General features: G+C 40.1%; 1 protein-coding gene across 1 annotated transcript in view; it reads right to left on the bottom strand.

Annotated features, from left to right (window-relative positions):
• LOC146829778 (nicotinamide N-methyltransferase-like) overlaps nt 1–16,246 on the bottom strand; it is a 52,047-nt gene extending 35,801 nt beyond the window's left edge. Inside the window, exons 1-2 of the mRNA XM_085608490.1 lie at nt 16,083–16,246; nt 2,509–2,716 (exon numbers count right to left, since the gene is read on the bottom strand). Coding sequence (XP_085464616.1) covers nt 2,509–2,716; nt 16,083–16,230 — 356 coding nt within the window. The 5' untranslated portion in view covers nt 16,231–16,246. The remainder of the gene's footprint in view (nt 1–2,508; nt 2,717–16,082) is intronic.
• Between the last annotated feature and the right edge of the window lie 510 nt (nt 16,247–16,756).

Genomic DNA, 16,756 nt, shown 5'->3' with positions numbered 1-16,756 from the left:
ATCATTATATTAAAATGTTTTAATAACAATTCCTCAACACAGTTGGGAGTAATTCACCTACTAATTTTTCAACACTGTCAACATCATAGTGCCTTCTGAAACTTTTAAAATTAATTTGGAACTAAATCAGATTAATCTGTAAACTTTCAGTCTAGGTATGCCAGACCATATTTTGACAACAACATTCTGACATTCAACCATAACAGTTTTCTTCAACTTCTAACTGGAAGCACTTAGAAGCTTACTTCCAGATGCATGCAACAACACATAATTCTACTTGGTGTTCTTTTCCACATCAAGCATCCATTATCTCCCTGTGTTCTTTATCCATACCTGGATGTCTAACTCCTATCTTAAGCTCATCATAGCCAAACCAGAATTACTTTTATTCTCTAGTAACAACAAGCTACAACTACTCCAAACTTGGCTCTAAGTCATGAAAGTAGACATATTGGATCCCTCATGTTGACCCAATGCTAAGTCACCCGGATTCAAGAAGGACAACAACCTCCCACACAAAGAACACATCGCCCAATTTTTTTTTACCTTGGTATCAACTCTCTTTACTATAAGGAGACTTTTCCAGGTACCACACACTTCTTTGTGTGTGGATGAATTTGGATGACACCCTCTCTCCGCAAGTGAAAAATCATGCAGATAGGTACTGTTCCTCTACCAGTAAAGTGGAGCCATTCTCGCAGGAGGCAGACTCAGTTCAAAGGCAGAACACACATAGGTGACAAGGGTGAAGCTTAGAGACAGATGAAAGAATGCATCATAAAAAGTTGGAATCATACTGAGGGATAACACAGCCTCAGCCATTTAAAAAAATCATTGGTTGATATACTTGAGATATGTTACGTATGAGTCTAAACTCCCCCTATGCCTTTTTGGGGAATAAAATTGTGTAGCAAAATTATGAAGTTTCTCCAGACAGTTTAAACATTGATGAAGAATTTCCATCCCACCTGGAGTTTTGCAGACCTTCATGTGAAATCCTAGACCAGCATTTATAAACATTTTTCAGTAATTTTAAAACTGTTCTGTCTTATGCGCAGTCCTCCAGTTTGAGTGTGTTAGTTTTGCCAATAAATCTACCCATCCTTGAGGCTGTTCGACTGAAAGTGGAGGATAAATGTGCGAATAGATGAAGCACAGGCATTATTTTTCATAGGAAGTGTTACTTTTAAAGCCATCCACTACTGCCAAAAGTCAATATCTAACTTGGTTCTAGTTAAAGAGTTATCCTCCTCCTTCCTTGAACAAAACTCTGTGTCATAGCGCAACCAAGCCAACCCAATGAAGGTGTATGTGCTTACCCTCTAATTTAAATATACTTGAGAGGAGAAATAGTTCCCTTGGAGCCCTTCTTGTATATGACATTTGCATAAATTGCTTATGCTAATGTCTAGAATTTAACACAAACTGGCTCTATGAGACTTGTAGCCAGTTCTTTCTTCCCTGTATTGGCTCTACGTTGGATCTTTTTTTTCTGTGTGGTAGCTTTAAAAGGGCCATATTATCACAAATCCATATTTTTACCTTTATTGTGCCTTTATAGAAACCATACGGTGAGATCTGAGTGGCCTTAACACTGACAAATAGAGCTTAGTTGCACCAGATGTGCTTATGTACGATGGTCTCTCCATCAGCCAGTCTGACCATTGGTATGTTATTGGAGAGATAGGATTGGGAGATTTTAGACTGCCAGGTTTCATATTTAACACATTTACCTCTAAACTAAGATTGTTTGTGGAGTGGCCCTAAAAGATTTTATTGGTGTGATTTCCATGTCATGCATTTAAAATACATTTGAAAATGCCGATGATAAAAAAAAACTGCACTCAACGGGACCCTCATATTCCAAAATGATGGACAGGTAGGTTGTAAGACAGAAGAATGTTTAGATGCTTCCAAGTTCTAGATGTCTACCCAATGATGAAGCATGCCATCAACCAATGAGATGAGAGTCATGAGATGGTAATCCACTAAAGATTTGGTAACCACTAGCGAAGGTGCATTTTTTGCATGTTCTTTATAAAGTAATGAGGGCGACAACAATCTACAACATCCTCTCACTTTCCTACTTGTGTTCAACATTCATTAAACAGTCTGAGGACATGAAGTGCATAAACAGGTACATGTCAGAGTGAGGAACTAAGTCAACACTTATTAAAATCATGACCTGAAATTAAATTGGTATGGCATTAAAGCTTTTCTACAAAAAAGGTGTGACTAAAAGAATCCAGGGTAGCTTGGTGAGCATTTGGTTTATCTGTGATTCTGGGTAACTGAGTCAGTGATCTTGGAAGCCCAAGAATAAAGTACAGAAGATTATTCCTTCTTTTACACTTCTAATCGGGGTATCTAACCCTTAATTTCATAAACTCCCCCCTTGGTGCATTTGCTCCTCTCTATGAGCACTCACATTCTTTATAGGAGTAATGCAAAGAGAAGATGGATAGGAAAACAAAGTAGGACAGTGTTAATACAGAGCCAAATACATACCCTCTGCCCTGAAGCTCACAAATCATCTCCATGGCGTGACTATAATCCAGGGCATCAGGTTCATTCTTCAACCATTTCTGCATCTCTTGGAGGGAATTGTCATCAGCGCAGGCAAAGGTGATCTCGTTGAAATTGTCACAAAGTGGGAGAGTGTAATGTAAATAGGGCCCAAGGCAAAGTCCAATTAGGGAGTCTCCTTTAACATCCCCTGTTTACAAAAACATTCATACTTGAGTGAAATAAGAATCTATAACACGTAAATGTCTCTTTTTCATCAGCAAACTAGAATGAATAAATATGTTCAGTAGGCTCATCATTATCATTTATATGTTACATATTGTGGTCATCTTGCATCATATGAGTCTGTCATATATCCTCTCAGTCTCTCTTTTGACCCTCATAACCACCCCAGATCTAATTTGAAGTCTGCAGTGTCTAATTTGGGACTCAGCTTCTGTGACTGGGTGGTAGAGGAAGTTGGAAGGTTATCCTTTTCTTTCATTTTTTTAGAGGTGTTATTCAGTGGGGGTGTGTGGGTTTTGATTCTTTCGTCAAAGGTACTTGCACCTCTTGTAGACTATAGATTTTCTGCAGTGTGTTTTTGCCTTGGATTTATATAAATCTAGGCTATAGAAACATTTCCTTTCAAGTGCTTAGGACTAGAAATCAAGATGTCTCTTGCATCTGCCCATCACACTGCTTGTGCCAATGTCAGGTCACTTAGGGCCATATTCTTTACATGGTTGTGTCACTTTTTTTTTTTTACCACACAACAGGGTGCATGTAAGACATAACCTTTTAGCGTGTATTCAATGCCAGACCTGTAAAAACCTCTGCGTGTGAATCAACCAGGGAACATTTTATTGATTTGTTATTTAATCTTAGTAAGGGTTGATGTGCATGACCCAGGGAGTAAGAAACAGGAAATTGGTCAGACCAGTGCATTATAGTATAGGTGGCACTCCATAAGATGTTTTCTGCTAATGAAGCAGTCGAGGAAAAACCCTTTTCTAATGAGTTAGGTTTGGAACAGAATTGTATGAGGTCATTGTTGATCAGAAAGATGGTTAGTTGTAAAACAGTGGAATCAGAATTATCTCCTCTGTTTAAATTGAAGTCACACAGAAAGAAGCTAATGGAGTTGTATTTTATCCATGAGATGTTCAACGAACAGAATAATATAATCAGGAGGGTGGTTGATTATGTTAATATTCAAGGCTCTGGTTTGAAGATCTTAATTTCAACAGAGAGACGTTTGAGATACCCTAAGGGTTTTGCCCGGCAAAGAACAACAGTAAATACATGCAACCCATCTAACTTGTTATTGTCCCATTTATGGAGAATAGTACAGGATGGGAAGAGTCGGAGAGTCAAGTTTCCATCAAGAAAATGCGTCTAGTTGTGGGACTGGATCAAATCCACAAATTCAATGTAGTGTCTGCTTCTGATCTGCAGTGGAGCAAAATATTTAAAATGGATCTTCTAAGTTAGGAATTATTCACAATTTCCAAGGTAGTTTAGGTGTTAGTTTGAGTTCTCTTAGACAGAAAAGCAAACTATGTATCTCTCTTGATACCTAGATTATAAGTATGAGCACCAGCTGTACTTTGGGAGGTAGGATTGATGTATGAAGGTGGATGGCTGTCATGTAAGAAATTATGAAGAGTACTATGTAGACCGGTAATTTGGGAAGATGGAATGATATCAGAAGGAGTATTGCTGCTATCCTCAAGAGAATTAGTTGTGAACAGCGTACAGTAAGACTTGGAGGTTTCTGAATGAATAGGAGATTGGGAGGTGAGAGAACTGGATGAGAAAGTCAAAGAATTGAATGTCACTCTTTAAGATAATTTGTTGGACTATTCTGAGACAGGGAGAATAATTGGATTGGAGAGATGTTTTGAGATGGCCATTAGAGGTACTAGAGGATCACTAAGAGAACAGGAGAAGATTGAACATAGATTCAAGGGTGGACAGGATAATTTTCAATAATAAAATGGGTGAGATAAATTTCGGCATTTCAGAGAGAAAACGGTGCAGATTGTCGATAAGAGTATTCTGATTATAGGTGATCAAAGGTGTCCTCGTGTCATAGGGGGAAATGGGTGACAGTTTAGTAAGTTTTCAAATCCAGAGACCTGTGAATAGGGCCATGGGACTCTAAAAGTGGTTCCACTTCAGAAATATTACGACATATTTTTCAGTTAAAGCTTGATGATGGACTCTTTTCATGTATTTGCTCTGTAGGGGAATGTGCCAAGGAAGGAAATAAATTAGGTGGAGAAAGCTATCAACTGGGGGGGGGGCAGAAGAGGAATATGTGTCCTGTTCTGGTTGAACTTACTAACCAGCAGGTATGTAGTAGATGTGGGACAAACATTTTAACTGTCTAGATGCCCTTAGAATTGTATGGGGAAGCTGAGGAGAAGGGGATGAGGAGGAGGACGAGGATGAGGAGAGGAACTACGAAAGAGTCACAAGGAAAGTAATGTGACCTAGGCAGGGATGAGTTTAGTAAAGGGAGGGAGTAGGGAAACTCATTCAAGGGATAATTTGAATTTATTTTTTAAATGTGCACATCTCTCATTTGTTTAATGAATTATTATCTTGCCATTATTGAAAATGGAGATTAACAGCTCTCCACCAAATTGAGTCAAGTTTATCTACATGTGGTGTTTGTCTAGACTTCTCCAATTCAGTTTTACACCTGAAAACTGCATTTGAGTCTAGTGTATGAACCGCAAACATTTACCTAGTATTACAGCATTTTGAACATGGCCTTTTAGTGCACTATTCAAGACTCATCAAGTTCCTTGCATGTTGAATAAATTCTATCTGCACTGCTTCTCTTTTTTAGTGATTTTAGATCTCAGGTGTTTATCTCGACACATGACAAAAAATGTGTGAATGCAAAGAAAATTACAATGCCTTTCACCATTAGTGTGTGCTGGTAAAGGTGGAGATTTCCTAATCACATTTAACACGCCTATGTCATCCTTGTTTTTATTATGTTGATAGTACCAATAAATATAGACAGCTTGCTCTGCTCACCATGCTTTACAGAGAGAGCAGAACCAGCCCCATGAGCAGTATATGATCAGATGGAGACTTCCAAGATGATTTTATAAATGCAGGCTAATCTTTCATTAAACTTAATTGCTAAATTATCTGCTGTCTTTTCCACTTTAGCAATCTCACACTGAATACATCACATCCAATACAGCTGTTTACAAATATATTGCTCCGTTAGGTATAATTTTCTTTTATCACCCCATATGAAACAAGATCTTAGAATAGGATATTGTGGACATTTTATTTATGTAAGATTACATTTACACAACAATATTCTGGTGCCATGTTATTTAGTGTACAAGGCATGGACCAAGTTATGGGTGCATACCAGCAAAATGTCTGTGAATTAAAGCAGAAGAGGCATGTTTTTTCTCCGCCTTTCTCAGTCCACTTTTCCTTGCTCACATGTTGTTAACCCCACGATACCTTGTGTTGGCACTTTCAAGAGAAGGAGTGACTCATTGTGAGGGACCAAAACCTGCACTGCATGTTGTTCCCTGACCTGTGTGATAATGAGTGCTTTTGATTCGCTCCTTCTTATGCACCTAAAATGATACCTTGATCGACTAGACTGCTATATGCAACAACGTTGGAGTATATAGACATGCCAAAGTAGGTGGCAGAACCTCTTTCAGAGGGCCACAGGGCATGCAGGGGTTAATAGATGCAATATAGGGGGTTGAGGCCTCTTACTCCTGATGTACTAGTCCCGAACTACTATAGAACTTGAGCAACGTGGCCAAGTCCACCTTCTGCACTTGACTCTCAATGGTAGCTGTAGCTGAGCAGTCCAAAGCTACCTTGCACGTCAAGTCTGAATACAGGTTAGTGAACACAAGTCACAACTAAAAGAGCATGCAGCAGTGTCAACAAATAGATGTCCAGTCAAAAACCTATTTTATCTGTAACTCTACACATTCAAATAGAATTGTGACATGCAGGAAAAATGAGGTGGGGGTCTAGTGTTTCGATGAAAAATCCCTGTCCAACCACTCTTCATAATGTGGTAGGTGTTATTCCCTATTCACTGGAGCCACATCCAGGGATTGCTTAATTGAAGGCATTAACTCAAGAGTCCACTCTGACTCTAAATAAAGTAGTCCTTAGCAGCAAGTCCAATGATAGGCCCCTAACCAGTCTTACCTGTTCCAGCAGCAAGGAAGCTTGCAGGATCTCAGCTATTGCCCTGACCATGGATACTCACACTGATCTGGTCCTGGTGAAGGTGTCAGCTGCATGCATGCTCTGTGTCCAGAGCTTATGCCGCTGGATCTATTAGTAACCATAGGTGATCTAGTGCTCCTCCTGAACGGTTTGATGCTCCCCAATGGGGGGCTGAACTGGATTTCATTAATCCCAGAGTCCTCCTCATCTCACAGGGAACTCTGGCACAATCCTAATGCTTGGTAGTGACTCGCGGGTTGAGCAATTCACAATTGTCAGACGAATGCCCGATCCTCAGCAATCCCTGATAGCAGCAGCCCCTCCTGGCAAACTGATTTGCTGTTATCACTACCTGCCAAGGCGCTGTCCTTCACCACATGGTAGTCCATACCACAGCAGTTCCTCCTGGCATACTGGGTTACTACTAGACTCCACACAGGTGTTGGCAACTTACTCTAGCAATATTTTCACATCTGCTCATCCTGGCCTATAGGGTCATCAGGGCATTGTGGAGACTTCACTCACCGTACAAGGCACTCTCCTCATGGCAATCATTGTGAAGACCTCTGGGATACAGTAGTTGCCGCTAGAATCTGCACCTGGGCAATGGCCAACTAATGCAACTGCAGACTCCACACACCTTGCACTGGGAGTCCACTCGCTTGGGCTCCCCACATGATTTTACCCCATCCAATGCATTACTCTCCCTCAGTGGACACGCTTATCTTGACAAGCAGACTGGGAATGGTGATTCGAGCTCCAAAGAGGGTCTTCTTGGTTTCCTTGCACGATGTCCCATTCACTAGCAGGGAGACTAGCAGTCCTTGCCCCCAGTATCGGTCAGAAGCAGAAATCTTGCACAGTTTCTCCTCCTCACACAGCCTATCTGTGCTCCCTAGGTCACCATCCGTAGGCCTTGAACCCATGGAGGCCCTGCTGGGGACCCCCAAAATCAGATTCCCAAAGCCTTTCTGTGTCAGAAAGGCTGGCACAGAAAGGCTGTGAGAATCTGCCATTGTAATCCCTCGGGCGGAAAGGGATTACTGGAGGCTTTCCGAAGGGGTCGGTTGGAAAGCAATCCAAACAGCTGATTATGATCAGGTACTTAGAAGGGGCCTACAGCACTCTGCTCACCAATTTTGTCGATAGCTTAAGGGAAAATTCCTATTCCATATTGGTTGTCCGCCCCCACACATTAGCAGCCTGTGTAACATCGACTTCTAAAGCTATCTTTTTGGGTAGAATATCCTCAACTGATAAGCTGATTAGGTAATGTAACTGTTTTGATGTTCTTCCTCAAAAGAATGATGAGTACTGTTGGGGAGGATTGATGTAATGAATTTATAAATGTGATTGAATTGTTACATGACAAATTATTCTATTCATTTTTTAATTGCAATTTTAGGGTGCAGGATTTTAAAATGTATTGTATGATTCTTGCACTTATTATGCTTTTTTGTTTTTGTAGTGGATTTCATTAATTATATCTATATTGATATCTAGTCAGATTACTGCAATTAATACTAGGCTTTACTTTAACTACTGCACAAGATACTTTACAAGCCCAAAAGTAATTCAGGACAAACAAGCCTTTTGAGGAATTGGCAGAGTTATGAAATGCAAAAATAGTGGGCATATTGACAACCGGCATTTAACAGTACAGGTAGAAGTACTGCAATAGGAATACTAAAGTACAAAAAAGCTATTTAAAAATGTATAAGCGTAAATCTCCAGCTCTACTGTCCTGTATCTGCTTTTGGGAGATTCTTACATGTGCTTTCGCTACATTGTAGGGCGGAATGAGTAGTGATTTAAGGAGGGTTACAGAGGGGCATGTGCCTACCCTCAAAAGGGTGAGCCCTTTTCTATATAGCCACAGAGGTACCCAAAACTAATTACTTCAACTTTTAGCTGAATTAAGACCACTGGACCAACCACTGATACAACAATACCCTCCCACAGAAAATAATGGCATAGGTATTGCAAATAAAATCTCATAGGAAATAGTGCTATAATAAATAAACTATTTAAAATGGTCACAAATGAAAATAAATACATCTCATAAAACTTTGTCCGACAATAAGATCAGGGAAGAAAAAAATAAATGAGAATTGCAATAGTGTGTAAAGGGGTGATTTCAAAGCAGAGGGAGCTTCATCTAGGGCATAATCACAGTTCTATGGGATTCTAGTTGGTCCATTGACCACAGCAAATGCCAGTATAAGATAGGGTGACACTGCATAAGTTTAGTTATAGGAATAATTCCCAGGTCCAGCAGTTGGGGGAGGTGGGAGGGTCTCTGAGGAAGGTTGAGAATGCTCCTCATGAACCTTTCTTTGGTTTTACTGAGAACATTCCATTGACATGTCCCCATAATTTTACCGCGTTCATGGCTAAGCTTTTTGCTTTGATGTTGTAGAGCTCCCCAACTCGTTCTAGAGAATGCATAGGCCCATTTGCACAGTTTGACTACTGAATCAGCTTCTTGCTAAAGTTTTAGTGAATATCTCTTGATATGAGAGGACCAGCTCAGCGCCCTGCACCCGATTTATATGGATTAAAAGCCATACATTTTATTTTGTTGATGTTTAGTTCCAGAACATGCTCACAACAGAAGATTAAAAAGTGGTAAAGTTGTGCCTGCAGACCACGTGGGATATTGGAAATTAAGAGCGTGTCTTCTGCGAAAAGTAGCGTTGCAGTTTTATAAGGGCCAAGTTTGTGTCTTTTCCAGGGAAATCAAACGCGTGCACAAAGTCATTAATATAAAGTGTGAACAATGCCGGGGCCAGCACACAGCCCTGCCAAACACCAGTTTTAATCTTTAAATGGTCTGTGAATACTCCGCAGTTGCCATGCCTGACTCTGGCAGTATTGAGTCCATGCAACCTGATAAAGACAGAAAAAATTTACTGGGCGACACCCATCTTTTCCAGAACTTCCTGCAGCTTGCTCCTAGGCACAGAATTGAAAGCTGTCTTTAGGTCAACAAAGACCGCATAATGAGGGCCTGTTTTCCAATATAGGGCACTGAAACAGAGTATTTGATCCACCGTGCTGATCCTATTTCTGAAATTCACCTGGAGCTCTGAGAAAACAGAGTTGCTGTTTGCCAATTAAGCAGTTGGTCAAATATAAGGTGGCAAAATAGTTTCTGTGAGGATTTCAATAGGGCTGATATGCCTATAGTTCCCCAGGTCATCTTCAAGCCCTTTTTTGTAAATAGGGACATTCTCTGCAGTAAGCCAGGGACTGGGGTCGGGCTGCCTTCAAGTATAGCATGCAACGGTGCCTGGAACTCTGTGGCCCAGATCAGAGGTTCTGAAAGGAAGAGGACTCCGGGGAGGGAATCGAGGCCTGGAGCTTTAGCTGCTGGGACTGACATTATTGCTGCCATTACATCCTTAGATGGAAGGATAAGGGGAGGCCTTCATCTAGGAGCAGGCCTGTAGCATTTTTGGAATAGGCATACTCCAGGTTGGGTTTGGCTATGTACATTTTTTGGAAATGGTCCACCCAGGTCTGAGGCTGTAAATTATATTCTAGACTGGCAGTGGCGTTCTGCCTGTCATGAGCCACAAATCCACAGAAATCTGTAATATCCCCTGCCTTTACTGCAGCTACTAGGTCCTCCCAAATCTCCTGTTCCACATTAATTTTGGCCTGGTTGAGAATTTCTTTATATTCTTTCCTAGCATAAATAAGTTCTTGCCTATTTCCGTTTTTCATACTTTGTATTACGTTACCACTTGATTTGTTACAACTGGAATTGAACCAGGTACAGCGGGATTAAACGTTTAGGTTTTGCAGACATCTTTGCTAATCATGACTTAAATGGAGCTAAAATAACTTTCATGCGATTTAGCAATAAAATTATGACCATGCTAGATGGTTCCACAGTGTTCAGTGCATCCATCATATCAGTCACACGTTGGTATATCTGGGTCACCATTTTTTGGCCCTTACAAACAGCTCCCCATTTTAGAGGCCTCTTGTTGTTTCAAATTGACAGAGCAATCCCAGAGTCCAAGGCAGCACATTGATAAACACTCAATTTTTCCCTCACTTAGAGGTAAGTAGAGAGCATTATAGTAACTTTCATAGCGCTCAACAACTACCAGGCCTAGGAGCGATGGCCATAGCGGAAGAGACAGGAATATGTGATCAATACGGCTCTTTTACAATACACACTTGAAGGTGAGGGACCACTAAATTCTGAACGGGACCAACCATTACAAGCTCTAACACCAAAATGAAGGGTTAGGCTCATCACTTGGTCAGCAATGAGAGAGCATCTTGTAGGCTGGCCTAGGTCTAGATGAGGGACCCCCCAAACTGCAGTTTCAGCTTCAGTAAATTTAGAGGGCTCAGGGCTCAAGGGAACAAAGGTAACTTTGAAGTCTCCGACAATTGTTACCCTATTATTCTGTGGGAGGGAATTTAAGGCTTTTTACAAGACGCCCAGAGTATTGGATATTCTGTTTACCCAACTGGGTCTGTTTTAAATGTTAACAACATACCAGTTGGTGGACCCCCAGCGAGGAATTGCCCCATAACATCTGTGGAAATTATATTTTGTCTTGTGATGTGGAGATCTAAAGAATGTTTTAACCACAGAATTAATCCTCCAGCAGGTTGACCACTTCCACCTGAAGATGCTGGACAGAAAAAGGTAGTAAACCCGGACCTGACATTCAAATATCATACTTGTCAATGAAAATCCCCCAGTCTGGATCTATCACCTTAGATTGAAGTCCAGCTAAGTTCTATGAAAACATGTTCCAAATCCTTTGCTGGTCCCCTTGAATTAGATGGCAAAACAGAGAGAGGTGTTGCAGTGGAATTGTGGTAACCAAAGTTGTCCTTCTAGGGGAAGAACCATGTGTAAAAGCTGGAACCTCTGCAAATAGACCACAGGTGACAAGGTTCCAAACAAAACAGGTTTCTGAACAATGATGGTGCAATTTAAAGGGCACTGGTGATCAGTGGTCACTAACTAGTTTCAGAGCTGATGGGTGTGACATCAGAGTTCCAATTGGAATGTATGGCCACTAGAGGGAAGGATTCCCCAGTTACCTGCAACTGTAGTCGTCAGTTCTGAGCATCTAGAAGGGAAACAGTTAGAGGGGGATTTTTATTATAGGAATTGACACATGTAGAGCTGAAATAGTCATACCTAATGTATGATCTCGCCTCAACGGTCATGGAGAAAAAATGATGGCAGGGCCTATAAAAGTACTCCAGCAGTAGTGTTTTAATATGACTTGCTCAGGGTGCCAGCAGATCAAGCTGGCTAAATAAAGATTCAACAGTTAAAGGGGACTTAAAATTCACTAACACACAATTCCCATGACAAGCTTTAGGGTGGATGCCAAACCATAGTGAACGTCTGACAGAGAGGATCTCATGAGTCAAGTCACAGTGCCACCTCGTATTGGTTTGTAGCCAATGTGCTGACTTATTCCTCAACAACACAGGAATTTCACCCAGGGGTGCACTCAGAAGGAAGTTGTGAATAAACTAGGGGGGTGTTGTCATGTCAGGGGGATGGAAACGTTTTCCTGCTTTTACTCGCTCCACCCTGACCCTCCCAAATACCCGTTATTTTCTGGTCACTAGAGATCTTTAACTGGAGAAGTACGTGTGGTTGAGTTTGGCCAACAGAGCTTGAATCACATGTTACAGACTGGGAGTGGCCTGGTAGGGAAGAGCACTTGGCTAGATGGCGGGCCCTCTCTTCCAGTGGTCGTAGGAAGGTTTTTCAGAACCAACAGTTTCCCTTATAGATGATAGAAATGGGCCAGCACAGGGTCAGCCCGGCTGCCAGGATAGCTCAAAACTTCTCTAGTGAGACCTCGAAGAACCAATCCAGATGTTTTTCAAGGAGTAACCCAGGGGCCTCAAGAGTCATACAGGTGATACGAGTGAATTAGGGTCACCAGCATGGGTCAATTTATTTGCTTTATTTTTATTTGATCGGGGAACAGTAGGGATTGTGTAGTATGAATGGATAGTTGCTCTACAGGGGGATCACTCATGAGAGCACAGCAATTACAACTGGAAGGTATGTCATCAAGTGGAGCTAGACTAGGGAAAACAGAAGAGTATGGTAAGGGTGGATCTACACTAGGGTTATCAAATGGGTTCCTGCCCTGAATTACCCCGGTTTCCTGGTTTGCTTGCTCTACCCAACCTGGTAAACATCCCGGGAACTCTCCTGTGGTTGTGGGGGACATTGCTAGGGGCAGCATTAGGTATAGGACCTCCTGGGTGAACACCTAAACATGATGCAGAGGGGGAAGGAACAAGAAACTGCTCACATTCTGATAAAAGGTTATCTGTTCTGTTGATAGCACAGTTGTCTCCAGCAGGTTTCTGTGTTTTTTTTTTATTTGTTCCGCTTTGGTGAACTCAGCCCTCCCTCCAAGGCCTTTCTCCTCCCCATAGTAAGCAAAGGGTCAAGGGAATCAGACAGACTTCACAATTTCTACTACAGCAGGGCACAACACACTTGAGGGGGGAGACCAGTCCCATACCAGAATCAGACCCAGTACAACAAAAGCAAGCAGGTAGCTGCAGGAATCAGCAGACAATCACTGGAGATTGAAGAACCCCATGCATATTTAAAAAAACTGGGCCTTCTTTGGTGTTTGAAGACAAATGTAGGGTTCAGGTTCCAGCAGTGCGGGTGAGAAGTGCTCTTCCAACAATACTGGCTTACTTTTGGGATAAATTAGGGCAGGGAATAGACCCCCTGAGGTCAATATGGTCCTCAGATGACAGTCCCCGCTCTCTTGAGGGTCTGTACGAGAAGTATGGTATGATAGTTGGTAGTAATATTGAAGGGATGAAAAGCAGCACAAAGTCTGTGCGAGAGGTATGATAGCAGGTAGTATTAATGAAGTGATGAAAAGCAATACAAAGTCCACTCCCCTCCTCCCCTGTTCTTCCAGGTCACCACCTCCACCCTCACACTAGGCTGAGCTGTTGGTCAAGTGAAGACAGAAGCTCTCTTTTCCTTTTTTGCCACCTATTGCCGCAGCACTCAGTAGCGGCCCAGTTGAAGGCCTCTGGTCTTTAAATAATGTGATTCAATTATAGCCAGGCTTTTTCCAGAAATAACATAAATAGAAGCACCGTTTTCAGTGGAGGGGTTTGTGCGAAGAGAGCTCAACCCCTCCCAGGAACTCTCACCTCTCAGTACTGGTCTCAGCCCAGGTCGTCCGTGATAAGCTGCCACCCCAGCCACCACAAAACATGCAGTACCCTGCACAAGCACTCAGCCCACAGCATTTTTGCATTTATACATTAATGTAAAATTTACTTTTATTAAAATATATGTTTTAATTACTTTTAGTTAATTCTCTATACCACTTTAATAATTATTAATGCATATTCAGAAAATAAATATATTTTCATTTCAGGTTGGAATTTTGTATTTAAACTTCAGAAAATGTATTTGTTTTTATTCAATTGACTAAAATAAACGGTATTATTTTGTTTCACATTTAAAATAAATATTTTACTATAGATAGAATCGACTGTCAAGTTGGAAAGCTCCCTTTGGTGAAGTGTAAGCAAATTTTAAAAAAAATATATTAACCTTAATAAAGTAATTTAAATATACAAAAACATTAAAAAAAAATCCACAACACAAGTTGAATTAAAATTAATGTAAATATATTAAATATTATAAAAAATCTTTAACTGAAGTTTAAATTAAATAAAGTGAATTCCCTCCTTAAGAAAACAACATGAAGTAGTAATTTTTTTTCAATGATGTACTGACGTATTTCAAATGAATTTCAGGGAGTGGAGATTTGCACGTAAAAAATTTTGATGAACGTTATACTCAGAATGTCAAAAATAGTAAAATTACCATTTTTTATTTAATAGCATTAAATTCTGAAAGAATTGCATAACAAGATCATTAAACAAATAGCTTATGTGTATATTTGAATAAAACAATGAGAATACAAAGACTGAGTACTTAATATGAATGCCGAATAATACAACAGTATCAAAAACGGTGCACAGTTTGTAGGACACATTCAATAGGTTTCTTTGCCATGATCTGTAAGACATTGTTTAATTCTGACTGATCCTCTTCTGTATTTAGCAAGTCCCATGTGTATTTCAATGTGCATACAATATCCTGGAAAATAATTGGATATGTGCTTGACATTTTATAAAGTGACGAACTGTAATACAATTATTCAAAAGAGAAAATCCTGTAAATTTTTAAACAATAAACATTGAACCCTTTGTCCTGTAATTTTGAGCATGTGACAGATCTTTTCACCTATAATTCCCCAAATTGATGCATTGTTCTCATTTTCTCAAAATGAAAAAATGAGAAAAATGCTCTACCTCTGTAAAATTATTGGATGACCCATGAATATTGCAATAAAGATAAACATTGGTAATTTTCCAGCTGTTCGTCGAATAAGAAATATCAAAGCAGAGGAAGAATTGAGTATCTGAGGAATTGTACAAAAAGTTGCTTCTAAAGATGTTGCAGAAAAGCGTTCAGAAAATATTTAATCAATCAGAATTCCATATAGAAGGGGATCAGTTATCTGTGTCTATTGAGTCAAAGTTAAAACTATTAGTACAGATCTATCAACCATTTGTAATAAAATTGCTTTCTGTAAACTTTCATACTCCTGAGACCTGACAACAGTAAGTTGATTCACTTTTCTCCAGATCTGAAGCAAAGTTACTTAAAAGTGTAACGCTAAATTTCACATAAACTACTCACAAACCAATTTACCTTTGAAAATAGCCTTTAGTGTTGATATAAATGCATTTTGAATTCTTGAGCAATTAAAAAAGCTATTTTAAACAATCTTCTTACATTTCTGTGCACAATACACCTGATATCAATAAATGATCTCCTTATGCAGGCTGTATACCGTGTTTCAGTTTTTAAGGCAAGAGTTATTTAACATGGAGGAGAGGAGAAGAGCACAAATTCATGTAGCTTCAGACTTCATGGATTCTATTTTAAACACATGGTCCATGGGTGACCTGGCCAGACCCCCCAGCTGACGGATGTTAATTATATTGCATCATTGTATTGTTGTTGACGCATTTACTGTTTTCCCTGTTCTATTATAGAGGCCACAGCACAAGTTCTTAAAAAAGGGACAATAGTATCAACAATTTAGAGATTTTGTTTCTTAATACCATTATTGTTGCATAACATTTATACTCAATCCTCTACTGCAATGGTTTGAGCTCATTGTTTATGTTAGACGTTATTCTGGTACCACACTTTGAGTTTATCTGCTGCAAGCAGAAATCAAAACATAAGTAAGACCATGAATAGAACATACCTGACGAGGAGCATTTGAGGAATTTAGAAAAAACCAGAGTAACGTGATCATCAAAAAAGTCAGAATCTCGGATGAAATATGCCTCCAGGAACTTTCTTGGATTAAAATACTTCGCAAAGAGTTCTTTCAGGTTCATAGTAGAAGCCATTTCTCTGGTGAAACCTTTACCAACTTTAAAGCTGTGCTACTTGCTCCTATGCTATATATGGCTTGAAATTTAACTTTTAAATTATCTTCAAATAGATAGAACTCTTCATGCATGTGCAACTTATGTTAGTTCCCATAAAATTTCACTTTTACCCTCAGGAACAATGATCCTCAACCGTCATAACATTATTAGCTTGTGGCTGTTTGTGAGGTTTGACTGTTTGCAAGTATTGCACTTTGAAGCATGATGCAACTCCATATTCAACATTAATATATGTCCACAAACTTATGAGGTTATGAAGATGGGCTCAAATGATGGCCTTGGGAAAAACTCTACTCTTTGCCTGGACCAAATGGAAAAGCATCCAATGGCTCTAATTTTTACAAGGCTTAAACAGGTACAGTTAGCAATTCAGTGCAGACTGGCAAATGCTTCACAGTCCCAAGAAAATTGCCCTTCAATATGAGTGGGCACTCAATTTCAGTGGGACTTGTAACTGTAAGTTCTTGCCCCATTAGACTTGTGA

Source organism: Triturus cristatus, chromosome 5_2 (genome assembly GCF_964204655.1).
Source record: "Triturus cristatus chromosome 5_2, aTriCri1.1, whole genome shotgun sequence".
In the NCBI taxonomy this organism is placed as follows: domain Eukaryota; kingdom Metazoa; phylum Chordata; class Amphibia; order Caudata; family Salamandridae; genus Triturus; species Triturus cristatus.
Note: the sequence above shows the minus strand (reverse complement) of the source record. Positions and strands in the feature narration are given on the sequence as shown.